General features: G+C 43.0%; 1 protein-coding gene across 3 annotated transcripts; it reads left to right on the plus strand.

The window, feature by feature from the left end:
• Positions 1-89: 89 nt before the first annotated feature.
• On the plus strand, positions 90-12,775 carry c12h10orf71 (chromosome 12 C10orf71 homolog). 3 transcript variants are annotated; one of them, XM_049735553.2, is made up of 4 exons: positions 90-300; positions 647-710; positions 1,899-10,600; positions 11,352-11,490. In XM_049735553.2, exons 3-4 carry the CDS (start codon positions 2,048-2,050, stop codon positions 11,358-11,360), a joined length of 8,562 nt encoding a protein of 2,853 aa, XP_049591510.1. In that variant the 5' UTR covers positions 90-300; positions 647-710; positions 1,899-2,047; the 3' UTR covers positions 11,361-11,490. The 3 variants fall into 3 exon arrangements, with proteins under 3 accessions (XP_049591510.1, XP_049591509.1, XP_049591508.1); XM_049735552.2 differs by having other exon boundaries at positions 114-300; positions 1,899-10,114; positions 10,208-12,775; XM_049735551.2 differs by having other exon boundaries at positions 117-300; positions 1,899-12,775.
• The last annotated feature ends 637 nt before the right edge of the window (positions 12,776-13,412 follow it).

The following is a 13,412-nucleotide window of genomic DNA, read 5'->3' on the forward strand; positions in this document are numbered from 1 at the left end:
TTCATCCATGTGATACTTGACACCACAGGATCTCGTAGACCTGCACGCCAGCTCCGAGCCCCCCGATCTGTCCCCCCATGATGGAAACTCTCTCTGGGACGGCTCCTCTATTTCTGTTTGTGTCGTGGCTCGAGACCCGCTTCCTTACTTGAGGTCTCCAAGAGGACTTCATCGAGGATTTGGCTTAGGGAGTGAAGACAGTGCGGACAGAGAGGGGATAAGGTCTTTTTTGGGAGGGGGGGTGGAGGGGGGAGTTTTGACTGACTGAAAGGCCCAAAATATGGAATATAAATTTGGAAGGTAAGACCGCACTTGACATTTTTCTTTCAAAGTACTTTAATTGTGTTGATAAAGGCTAGAAGGACAATTAAGAGATCTGAAAAGCTTACATTATCTAAATTTTGGGATTTGAATGCAAGTGCTGTCAACAGATTGACTAGGATCTAACATAATTTACAAATACTGAAAAAAAATAATATATTATGGCTGGGAACAACATAGCTAACCCACAACTTGATTTTATTACCTTTTTTTTCAACAGCTACTGTAAACGACAGCTGCATTTAACTGTGCTTTCTTGTTGTGCATTAACAATATTTCTTTTGCACCTAAAATGATGCACATTTAAATTTTCTATGTGATGTAGGTGCACCATGGCAACAGAGCTGTAGAGCTTAGATGTGCTTTAAATACTTCTGGATGACTTCCAGGTAAGAAGATATTAATGAACCTGGTGATTCTTCCCAATTTGGCAGCTAAAATAAACACCCAAAGCATGCATATGATGCTAATGCTTCTTATCACATATGCGTAAATTTGAAAAGAGAACTCACAATTTGTGATTATTTTCCAAGAAAATTATGGCAGCTCTGGCAGAGTTTGAATGTTATTCAACAATTTAAAATGACTTTTGATACAAATAGATAGCAAGTATAGAAGTGACGATAAACAATTCACTATGAGCATTTTTGTGTTGAATTAGTTGAGACACATTATGTTGCTTATCCAAAAATAATTCACTAATAGATTTCAATGTGGACTGCACATTCTGTTCATGACTGTTTTTAGCATGTCTTCCTCACTGTTCTGAAGTTGCAGTTTGAAACCTGCTGATGCAAGACTAATTGACATTACATTAGTTAAGACTGTCAGAAAAATAATATGCCATTGTGTTTTGCAACCATTAAATATCAGTCGAAAAATACTAATGCATGACTTTTTTCCATCAAAATATACCTTCTATAAATCTTGTGTGTGTGTTTGCGTGGTTAGGGTCATTTAAGGGCAGAAGGCTGGGCCAGACAATTGACTTTCCCAAAATAACTCACGTGAGCATGTCTTTTGTGCACATAGCAACGGTACAAATTTTCACAAACATGCTCGGCAAGGTCAGACTCATTGAGTGGAGGGATTTACAAGACTGCTTTAGGAATCTCATACTTTACAAAACAGGATTTGTAATAGAGTCAGAGCTATGCTTCATTGAGCCCCACAACACAAGGCACATTCCTGCTTGAACTGTTGATGCTATGATTTTTTAATTTTGTGTTTGGTTGATAGTCACTTAAGTGTGTGATTTATGACTTGGATCAGGTTGATCTGACGTGTGCCTCATTGGCTCTGCCTGCCCATGAGTGTGTTTTAACGGTGTCTTATTCTGAGGTTAACTTTAAGGGTCAGGATTAGCTTCACTGTGGTTGTGTCTGTTCCCGGAAACATGTTTAGTTTTTAAATGTATTGACGTAGCCACTCATTCTACTCTTGATGAAACTTTGCTCCATTGTCGTTTGCAAATAATGTTGAAATTCAAAACTTTTCTTGGAAAAAAAACAAATAACTTGTAATGTTCAAGATCTGAGAATAATGAAATGGTAATGCCACTTTCTTGTGTTTTCAAGGGAATTTGCTGCAAGGATTTATTCAGATGAAGGACAACTGAGATGCAGAGGTCCTTAGCCGGGACCCTGAACTCAGGATGAAACATTTTATGAGTTGCTGAATGACCGTTTGAGTGAATGACTCAACTCACTGTTGGCGAGCCTGCATCATGACATCAGTGGAGAAACGCCGCTCGAGCCGAAAGAATGGTGGACATCGAAAGCAAAGCGACGGAGGTTTCAGTGACACCTCAAGCGGTGGATCCTTTCTGGATGAGACCGACCGTGAAGTCCGTAGTCTCACCGATAAAGCCTTCAGGAGTCTCTGCATTGGAGAAGAGGCCGTTTATAATGACTCGGACTTGGGTCCCTCTTCACCTTGTGTCCAGAGAGACAGACAGCAGGCCTTCAGGCAGAGTGGGCCGGAGAATGAGAATGGCGACAGGGAGGAGCTTAAAAGAGCAGCTCATGAAAGCTTCAGCCTGATGGTACAGCAGTTGGAACATGATTTGATCTATGACGGAATGTATGGGGCAGAGATGAACAGAAATCCACAGTGGGATGTTTGTGGAGATAGAACACAAGGGAGGGTTTCTGCCACATTCCAACACCCTTTAATGGAAATGACCCAGGAGGATAGATCTCTTGAAGAAGACCCACTTAGCTACTTTACCAACGGAGCCACAGATTTGAGTTTGCAGCATCGAAGAAGCCGTTCCAGAGTTTCTTCACTCATCAGAGCATTTAACTGTGAGGATGGAGCAGTTATGGAGGATCAACTCAGAGAATGGAATGATGAGGCACGCTGGAATAGACCAGATATGATGACCATGCCTTCAGCATATCAGCAAAATTTTACCAATGGTCATTCCGCCATGGTTGGCCAATTCTCATCCCAGGACACCAACCTTTTCTCTACTGAAGCAGCTGCAATGTCTCACATGAACGCTGCCTCCTCTTTTGTGGGATTGTCTCACAATAACCCTAATATGATGACACAAGTGGACTGTAACACCAACTTCTTCATACACAGCGAATTCAGTCCCTTCAGAATATGGCGAGACCATAACAGGATCCAGCAAGGTGAAGTCTCAAGGTATATGCACAGTTCAGAGTTCCCAAAGTGGGACCAGACACCCATGTACAAGGAGCTTTCACTGGAACCCCAAATGAACGGTTCTCCTATGTTTCAAAAGAGGGGTGGAAAACATCACAGGATGGCCCCTGTGGCTCCCAACCATCCTCAACAATCCATTTCAACATCCACAAGGTTACAGAAAGCATCTGCCTTGGAGAAGCGCTGTGAGTCTGAGCAGGCGGTTCATTATCCTCACAGGATGAGGACACGGAGTCTAGGAACAAACAGACTTCCATCCCAACGGCCATTAACAGCATCGCCTTTTGGAGAGATGTCTCATAATGTTCAGGAAACACTCAGCTCTGTTGAGGCCCTACATCAACAGATTAAAATAATGACGGAGCAAAATAACAATCCGAGGTTGACAACTAATAGACATGGACCTCTTCATAGTGATGACACTCTATTTGGGGTCACCATGGAGCAAAATGCTGCAAGCCAGAACACCAGTAGCCTCTCCAATGTTGGCCAGCTGGTTCCCATGTCCCAAGCAGAGCCACCAGATAGTAGACAGGATGTAGGTTCTCCTCACATTGTGGAACATCCACCAGTATGTGCCGAAAGTAGGGGAGCCACACCTGATGCAAGGATGTCAAGCTATAAATCCAGAGCCAGCAGCCTCCTCTTCAATCTCAAAGACAACAGAAAGAGAGTGAAAAGTACATACAGTCCTACCAAATTTAAAGGCTGCGAAACAACTGAAAAAAGCAGAGAACCTCTTCTGTGGGAATCCAAAGACACTGTGATTGATATACCTGACTGTCTACAAGAAGACATTCAGGAATCTAACTGGACTGACGGAGCCTCACATCAATATATTCAACCCTATCACAGCCCCGGACTTTTTTCTCCTGGATCAACTTCTCAGTCCAATACAGGGCAAGTTTCAGACTATAAGATGGCTCAGAGACAAGATGAAACAGTCCATCAGTCTGGGCACATACCTGAAAATTACACCAGAAATCATTTCAGTGAAGACCTGGCGTTATTTTCTCCCTATAAGCAGGACGTGGCCGACATTCAGGTGGGAGCGGGGGCATACACACATAAATCGTCTTTTAATACCACAGACATGAATTGGCAAATGGGTGAAAGCAGTCAAATATCTAGGGAAGATGCCCATTTGAAAGAACGAGATGTGAGGCATTCCGCTGAGGTGACTCAACAAAATCAGAACAAACACAATAATAGGAATGTTTCAAAGGAAAGTTGGGGATCTCCAAATACCCCAAATCAATTGGCTCTGAAAGCAGTTGTAGCTCCATGGAAACAAGACACTTCACCTTTTAAAGAAAAACACCAACATGCTCAGGCAAACCAACAAGCTATCCCTGTAAAGCAGATCAGTCCACCAAGAAACGATCACAGAAGAGAAAGTCAGCTGGACACAAATAAAGAAGCCAAGAGAAAACCAAAGTGTAATATTCCTGATCCAGACTTCTGTGAAAAAGACACAAAAGAGAATTATCTACGACAGAACAATCATGGAAATGGACATAAAGAAACTGGCAAAACTATGCAAAATCAAGAAATAAGTCAGAGAAAAGTATATCCGCAAATATTAAAGGAAGAAAAGCCAAAAGCAGCTGAGCAACAGAAGACATCAAATAGTCAAAACATCTCATTATCAGCCAGCGGGAGGACAGAAAGGGTCCACCAAGTAAAGGGTGGGCAATTGATGGAGGTCATGGCTGGGCAAAATACACCTAAAGGAATACAGTCAGAGCAAAGACAATCTAAAATTCAGCAGTGGGATCATTTGCATCCCAAAGACACGTCTGCTTTGTGGCAGACTGGTTCAGTTGAAGCAGAACGGGCGCAACCAGAAAAGACTATTGAAATAACAGGGGTTACGGCCAAGTCAGGACAAGATGAAGCAAAAGAGCAAAGAAACAAGCAGATAAAAGGAAAACAAAAAGACAGAACCAATGAGAAACCAACAAGAGCTCCAACTCAAGTTGGAGATAGTAAAGGAGAAAGCAATTATGTAAACGCAAAAGCTGAAGAGATGAGAGGTGTGCAGAGTGAACGAGTCCAAGCAGAGCAAGCTGACTTGGAGGAACTTAAAGGCAAACAGAGACCATTAGAGTCAGTTAGAGCTCAACCATCTCAAAAAGACAACATCATACTGGATGAGGTCGAGGAACAAACAAATAGAATTGATCAAGAAGGAGAACAGAAAATGTTACAGGAAGTCAGAGAAGAAAATGTTCAAAGGGACGAAACCGTCCCAAAGCAAGTCAACAAGGAAGAAGCTCAACTACAGGCTAAAGCAGAAGACGAAATGGAAGCGCGTAGTGGAAACGACAAGCAACACGAAAAGAAATCTGAGAGAGAATCAAAAGTCAATGCTCAACCTAAAGAAGAAATACATAAAGCCAGAGAGAAAAATTATTTTGCCAGAAAAGCAGAACTGGCTAAGATGGAGCTAACAAACATGGAGCTGGCAAAAGTAGTACTCGCAAAACACCAACACACAAAGCAAAGATCATCCAAGCCCACGGCAATCCGAACAATGCAGCATCACATCAAGAGTGAGCCCAATAAAATTGACCGTGTAAAGGTTGAGTTAGCCAAAGCTAAAGCTGAGCTCGCAAAAATAAAGGAGAAAACGAAGGGAGAGCAAAGTGTGAGAGATAAATATGGCTTTAGTGATTCACTTCCACACAAAATGACACGAGGGTCAAACATTTCTTCTAAAGATGACAACGTAACTCCATCAGCTGTGTCACTAGATGTTGCAGAAGTTAATACCAACCAATCAAACGGTGACAACACCACAGTCAGTCGTGAATCCAATAAGGACAAAGTCACCTCTAATAAAGGCAATGAGAATCTTTATACCTACAGCGAGTCATCCAAAGAATTTAAATTATCTCAGGAAGACTATTTACCTTCTTGTGTAGATAAAAGAGAAACTGGTGACGCAGTTTCTGATATTGGAAAGGAAGACAAAATAAAAAAGTTGGAATCATTTTATCCCGACTTCTATTCTTCTGCTTCAGAACATTCAGAGTCTGCTCGAAATCCTGAAAGGAAACACAAATCTGAGCGTCTGAAAGCAATGGCCCAGAAAGAGAAAGCTCAAACAAAACAGGAGATTCTTACTTCCAAAGTAAAAGCTCAAGCTGAGAAAGAGATTTCAGCTCTGATGGAAGGTTTTGCTTCACGGGAAGTCTTCACATCTAAAAACACCACCAAACCACTACCAGCTAGTCAGACTCTTCATTTGAAGCAGAAACCTCCATCGCATGAAGTGCTCAGAGACCATGGAATCTCAATATCTGGTAATAATGCTACTAAACATCAGACGGAAGCATTAGGAATGGAGGACAAAGCTCTTCCCAGCTTTGAAGGAATAAGCAATCAACTGCAACAGCTACTTCCCACAGAGCCTATGAAGAGCAATGACCCCACTCCAGAAATTGCACCCACAGAGATGATAATGACACCAGGCTATTCTGCGAGCACAGAGAAGCAAGCAGATCATCATGAAATCAGGTCACCAATACAAAATAAGGATCAGGAATCAAAGTACAGTAAAGAACAAACAGCAGTAGAACCTGACGAAAACTCTGAAAAACTAGAATCGGAATCACTCATTTTCAAACCAGATCCACCCGTCAACAACATGAAGTCACAGCAAGATGCAAGCAAAGATGGCGTAGTTCAGAAAGACTTTGTCTTTGGACAGATTAAGAGCTCAGGGGCAGAGGACAATTTAAAGATGATGATGGGAGTAATCGTGACTGAGAAATTGGACAATCAAGAAGGTAGTGGTGAGCCTGACACGTCCTTCCTCAATTCAAGTACAGAAACGAGTCAGAAGAGTGAATGTTTGATACATATTAACTCAGGACAAACAAAAGAAACTCTTCCCACAGAAAATAAAACTCAAAATGAAGTTGGTATGAATATTCATCATGAAGAAACCACAAAGATAAGTGTCACTGAAAATGTGACTGAGGAAATGGCCTCTCCCTTGCAGCAGTATTCTAACATCAATCCAGAACCCCAAAGCAAAATACAAGTCGAAGGACCCATGCCTGGAAAAGCTGTGACCCCCACACTCAGTTCTATAAATAAAGCAGCAGCCGAAACTCAACCCCAGGACGTAACGACATCAGAAATGGCAGGATGCACACTCGAAACCTTTGACGCAGCAAAGAACTGCCGCAAAGATCAAGATGAAATTAAAACCAAAGAAATGACTCCACAATTAAAGGACGTCACAGACGAATTAATAAACACAGGACTCGACTCGAATCAGGATTCCAATAAGGCTGCTGCAGAAACTCAATTTCTCACACCGTCACTGGAAGAGGATATCGCACCTGACATAAATCCATCTAAACTCAGCCACATAGAAAATGAAAGTGCACCCCTACTGGAAGAATATAGAAGTGACAATACCACTCCCCAATTAGTTAAGACTGAAAGCATGAATGCATCTTCAAAACACAAAGAGTCAAACGTGGGAATTATGAATCAGCTTGAAGATGTTCACATAGACAACATTGTCATCAGCGTCATACCAGCAGCAGTCAAGACTGAAAATGTGGAGAAACTTCAGAGCACGACGGGCTCTGATGTGGCTGCAGTTGAGGAACATCAACATCAAGCATCAGCGAGTGCGGGTGAAAACATGAGCACATCAATCAAAAATCAGGAAACTACTTCAAAAGACTGTGACGAGCCAAAGAAAGAGAAGTTGGAAGACAAACTGAGTGTACAAGATGTTTTAGCCAGTGTAAGAAAATTGGCTGACTCAATGAAAAACACAGACCGAAACTCTCGCATGAATACAACAAGAGAAGACAGGGGGACCGACATAGGACATACTCCACACGCCACTGAGGGAGACTACTTCCAAGTTCAAGGAATACCTGGAATATCATTGAGAGATAATAGCACACACACAGATGTGTCAGATGTTTCAAAAGCATTGGAACATTCCGACCAAGTATCGGCTCAGAATAAGTCAGCATCTTCCACAGTAAGTGTTGAAAATGAGAGCATGCGTAAACACGAAAGAGTTGCAGCAGATAAGAACTCTTTGACACATAGTGATTGTCCCACAGAGGTACAAAACTCAGAAAAGATGGCAACTGCCATAACGGTGGATGTGAGAAAGCAACAGACGAATTTGAGATCCGGTTTATCAGTAAGGGAAAGACATAACTCAAGAATTTCACAGCCATCAAAGGAAGAACCAGAAGTGAAAGCAAAACCAAAGAACAAAGTATCGACAATTCCTGAGATATCAGCCCTTGCAGACTATGCTAGATTAAAAGTCATTGTTCCAGAAGACAGAGAAAATAAAATTCAGGAATTCCCTCCTCACAAGAAAGAAGGATTCTTTCCACTGATACAATCTCGTCATAGCAGACGCCCAGTATTCACTGCTGAGCCACAAGAGAAAAAAGACAAAAGTGAGCCAAAAAAGACAGAGATTAACACCAAAGTCAGCAAAGAGCCCAGACCGGTTGTGTTTCCCATAACTGAAAAAGAGCATCAGCGGACAGGTATGTTCAAATTGGGAGAGAAGGACAGACGAGAGAAAACCACTTCTGATGTCAAAGACCATGAAAGAGTTTTGGAAAATCAGCTACCACAGTTCACACAGAGACAAACAACGAAAGATCAAGTTAAAAATGAGGTCAACAGGGAAGAGGTCCAAAAAGTTGACAGACAAATAGTTAGTCGTCAAAGACATAATCAAATGCAAGCATCAAGCCACTCTTCCTCAATTAATAAAGCAAGAGAATGTCATCAGTCACAACCACAGAAACTAATTGATACCCCAAATCCTAATGAAAAAATGTCAGACTTGACCTCAATTGATAGTTTGGTGCTCAGGAATAAAGGCTCTTTCACAAAACCCAATGTGGAGCCAATTTTTCAAGATAGTGCTTCAAGAATTAGAAATGTTATAAATGAAGACACAACACGAGAAAGAAAATCAGAACAATCAAGAAAAGAAAAGCTTGACACTTATCAAGAAGAGACAAAAGACAAAAGACTGGCACAAGCAAAACTACAGCAACAAGAAGAAGCTTCCAAGAGAAGGGAAGCTATAATTGCAGAAGATATCAAAAAAAAGATAGAGGAGAGGCGAGCTCTCATATCAGAAGAAAGAAAACGAGCACAAAGAGAAGCAGCATATTGGGAAAAAGTCAAAGAAGCACAAAGGACGGAGGAGGGAAAAAAGGGAAAACAAACAGAAGGCAGGAGAACAAATCCAGGAAAGGATGAAAAAAGGAACATACAAGAAGGTGAAAACACACTAAAAGCCCAAGAGGAAAAGCAAGTTAACATCTCAGGTGGGCAGAGGAACAGACTGGAACAGAGACAGGCAGAGAGAACTCCTCAAGATGAAGAGCAGATAAGAGCCGTGCTCATAGAGGAACAACGTCTAGCCAAGAGGATAGAGGAGAGGAGACTTGCGGAGCAGGCGAGGATTAAAAAGATTCAAGAGGGCCTTAGAGATGAGCAGAGGAGAGAAAGGCAAAAAAGAGCCGAACAGATGATGCGTGAGAACAAAGAGACAACTGACGGAAAGCCGAACACCAATTCCAACCTGAGAGAGGAGCAGCTGTCCAAAGATGAGAGGGTGAGTGCACCTGAAGAGCAGATAAGAGATGATGATGTCATGGCTAAGATGGAAGAAGAATATTTAACAGCTCAAAGTGAGACATCCTCGACCGGTGAGGAGCAGAAACGTGCATCGCGGTTGATGGATGCTCTTCAGTACTACACTATCACCACTGCAGATAAGAAACCCAAAGAGGGACAAACAGACTCCCCACTACCCCTCCAACAAAAACAACAGACCTCTGTGCCTGCAGAAGAATCCGGATCACACAGAAGGTTACCCAGGCCACATGCTCCACCATCTCCTGCTCCTTCTCTTCCACGCTCCAATACTTCCTCCCCAGCACTTGGAGGCAAACCCTTGATGTTCAGAGTGAAGGATAACACCAAAGGTTCTTCTTTCACAAAATCAGTTAAACCACGCTTTCATAAGAACTTTACAGAAGAGTCCAGAGCGAATTCACCGATAGAAGGAAGAGCAGAGAGAAGAGAGGATGATCTTGAGGTACTGAGGCGTAACACCGGCACGCCCATCAACCCTGACGCAGTCAAAGGATTAAACCGACTAACTCCTATTAACGAATCTTCTGTCTCTCAGCCAGCATCTTCCTCACAAGATCACTCAGCCCCTCTTGCACATCACAGGCCCTTCTCCAGGAGAAGCATCGCTCTGGATGATGACGACTCTCGATCGGTTATCAGTAACATGTCTGAGGATGTACAGAGTTTTGCCACCGGTTCTGTTGACATAGCAGATTTGAGAGGACTGTATGATTACGAAAGGCCGGTCTCAGCCTGCAGCTTTAGCAGTGATATGTCCCGTTTGGGAAAACCTCCAAGTGTTCCCCCAAAGAGTGACAAAGCCTTGCGCAGGGCACAAAGATTGACAACTCGTAGGATAAAGAAAGAGGTGACGCAAAGCTCAGCAACCAACCCTGCAGAGAAAACACAACAGGAAGCCACCGATAGGCCTGCTTCTGCCTCCACCGAGGTACGGTCCTTAAACCGCCATGCCGTGGCTTCTCCGCATTTTGCTCCTCCTGTCTCCCTCACCCATGCGTCGACATCTGGGCCTGGCTTACCCTCCACACACACAGAGAACCTACGCTCACGCCGCGCTTTCCATGCCTCCCCTCATACCACCGCCCCCGTCTCCCTCCCTGTCACCTCCCCTCATGTCACTGCACCAGTTGCGTCTCCTTCACCTACACCTATATTTCACTCTGTCACCACTGCTCATCCTGCCACCCCCATCTCCCCACCCATTAATGCATCTGCACTTTCCTCCCCTCATTCTATTGCACCTGGACTCCATTCAGTTCCATTTCCTCATACCGCCACCCCTGTGCCCCTGCATGCTGCCTCCACTCATGTAACCTCACCCACATCACACCATCTGGCCTCACCTCATTCCACTGCATCCCCTCACACCTCTGCCACGTCATCCCAGCCAGTAGCCGCTCCTCATACCATGGCCTCGGTGACTCATTCAGCAGCCTCTCATGTCCTGGCCCCTGTAAACAATCCATCCGCCACTCTTCATGTCACCGCTTCTCTCGCCAACCCATTCCCTTACATGCCTGCCTTTGTCTCCCACCCTGTTGCCAGCCCTCATGTCACTGCCCCCATGTCACTCCCAGTGTCCTTCCCTCATGCTTCTGCCCAGATTACCCACACTGCTGCTCCAAAGACAATTCAACATGTTCCTTCTTCTCCCACTGTCCATTATGCTACCCACTCAGCTCCAGTGACACAGTACCATGTAGACTCAAGCTATCCCCAGTCCTTTCCCCTGACCCAGCGCAAGGTGTTGCAAGACCCTGGCTCTGGCCAATATTTTCTTGTAGATGCACCCGTCGAGGTGAAAATGAAGACTTTCTTTGATCCGGAGACGGGAAAGTACGTTCAACTCAATGTCCGCGAGTCTGGCCAGAACATCTTTCAACCTCATCTCCAGCCTGTGTTGACCCAGCCAATATTCCCTCAGGTGAATTTACCCCAACTGCAGCTCAAGCCCGAGCTTCTCTCTCATAGTTCTCCGGCTGACATGCCTTTTAGACTTTATAAAGGCTTCCAAGCTTATCCTCAAGTTTACAAACCCCAAGGTATTGCCTCTATGCTTTCCCACAGGCCATCCTCAGGAGTTTCAGTCCACGAGGAACCCTATTTAAAAAATAACTGCAACATAAATCAATCCAATGAAATCGGTCGCAAATCCGAAGGTCAACATTACAGCCCTGAACAAACGCCGTACATGGATACTGTTAATGACACAAACAAAATACAAAACACTGTTTACAGCATGCAAGGATCCTTCCCAGAGTCTGACGCAAACAACCAGCTTGCAGGAAGCCTTTGTGAAAATGATAACTCAGCACACCCAAGGTGTCAGCCACGCGATATAATATCTATGAGTGAACTGGATGACTTTATGGAGATGAGTGACTGGTGAGGTATTGGGGGGTGAAAAAAATAATTGCTTTGGTGTTGTGGTGAGCGTCAGTGTAAACAATTCAATAAAGTAGTATTTTATTTATACAGTGATATTTTTCGGGTGGAAAAAAAAAACCCACCTCTTGATATTTTCAGTTTGTCTCTCTAAAATGCTGTTACATTGCTTATGCTTAGATTTATTGGGATAAAGCTTGTGCTACAGAGTTCACCATTCCATTGTCCTTTATGAATGTGAGATGCTAAAGTAGCACTCTATGTAAACGCCGTCATAGCACAACTTTTGGTTTGTGATGCATGTCTTGTGATGCCACTGAAGGTTCTACTGATGTAAAGAAGCACTATATGAAGCTGTTGTAAAGTGTCATACAAAAGTTGCTATTTAATTTTGAAACTTGTGTTTTGCTGTGAAACAAAGCAGTGTGGGATGTACTAAAAATACACTCGACTCAACAGAATAACAATCAACCACATGACTCCCTTTCAGAAATCGCCTGATTGCTGCAGATTTCATTTTGTGACTTGAAAACACAATAAATGCAATAAGAAGATATTACTTGTTACCTATTTTGACATTTGAAATGTTTCCTGGGTCTGAATGACTGAAATTAAACATCTTTTCCGCTGATTGCGTTCAACAATTATGAAGGGCTGTTTAGAGTGCATTGATAGGTCCTTGGAGAGTTAATAAACAAAAGAAATATTTTGCAGCGTACATGTGTTGTCATTTTATTTCTGCATGGAACTGAACCAAATGTTTGAATCCTTGCCTACGATGCCAGTGGGATCTAATGACAGAATAAAAAAGTATTTTCTTTGATTTCCCTCGACTGAAAAATTCAGATACAAATGAACCAAATTCCTTGAGTGCTAGTTAATTGTTTTGAAATTTGTAGCACCGTATCTTAAAAAAAAAAATCAAAATTGGTTAAAATGTATTCACTTGTGCAGATCACTACAGATGTGTTTTGCGAGTCAAACTTTGTTTGTTCAATAAGGGCCACCACTCCTGCCCCGTGAGGTCAAATTTGAACTTGGATTGATTAAAGAAACAGTCCCAGTATGATTGAAGTTAAATCAGACGGCGTTACTGATTCTGAACGTGCGGGATGAGCTAGATTGACATGGCCATATAAAATACACCAATACTAGAATTAAAGTTGCATGTAAATGTAGGTCATTGCTCCTGACAATTTCTTGAACCTGATGCTCTACAGCTGCCTCCAAGTGAAGGGGGTTCCCCAGCACTCAGGAAGACTAAGCTACCCTGACATGCATTCATGCATGTATTAGCAAGAATTCATAACAAACACTGACCACCCACTTTCCTCCAACGCATAATTCCATTTGGC

This window comes from Syngnathus scovelli, chromosome 12 (assembly GCF_024217435.2).
Source record: "Syngnathus scovelli strain Florida chromosome 12, RoL_Ssco_1.2, whole genome shotgun sequence".
Lineage (NCBI taxonomy): Eukaryota > Metazoa > Chordata > Actinopteri > Syngnathiformes > Syngnathidae > Syngnathus > Syngnathus scovelli.

Coding starts and splice junctions, on each gene's coding strand:
- c12h10orf71 (XM_049735551.2), top strand. CDS start 2,048: ATGACATCAGTGGAGAAACGCCGCTCGAGCCGAAAGAATGGTGGACAT.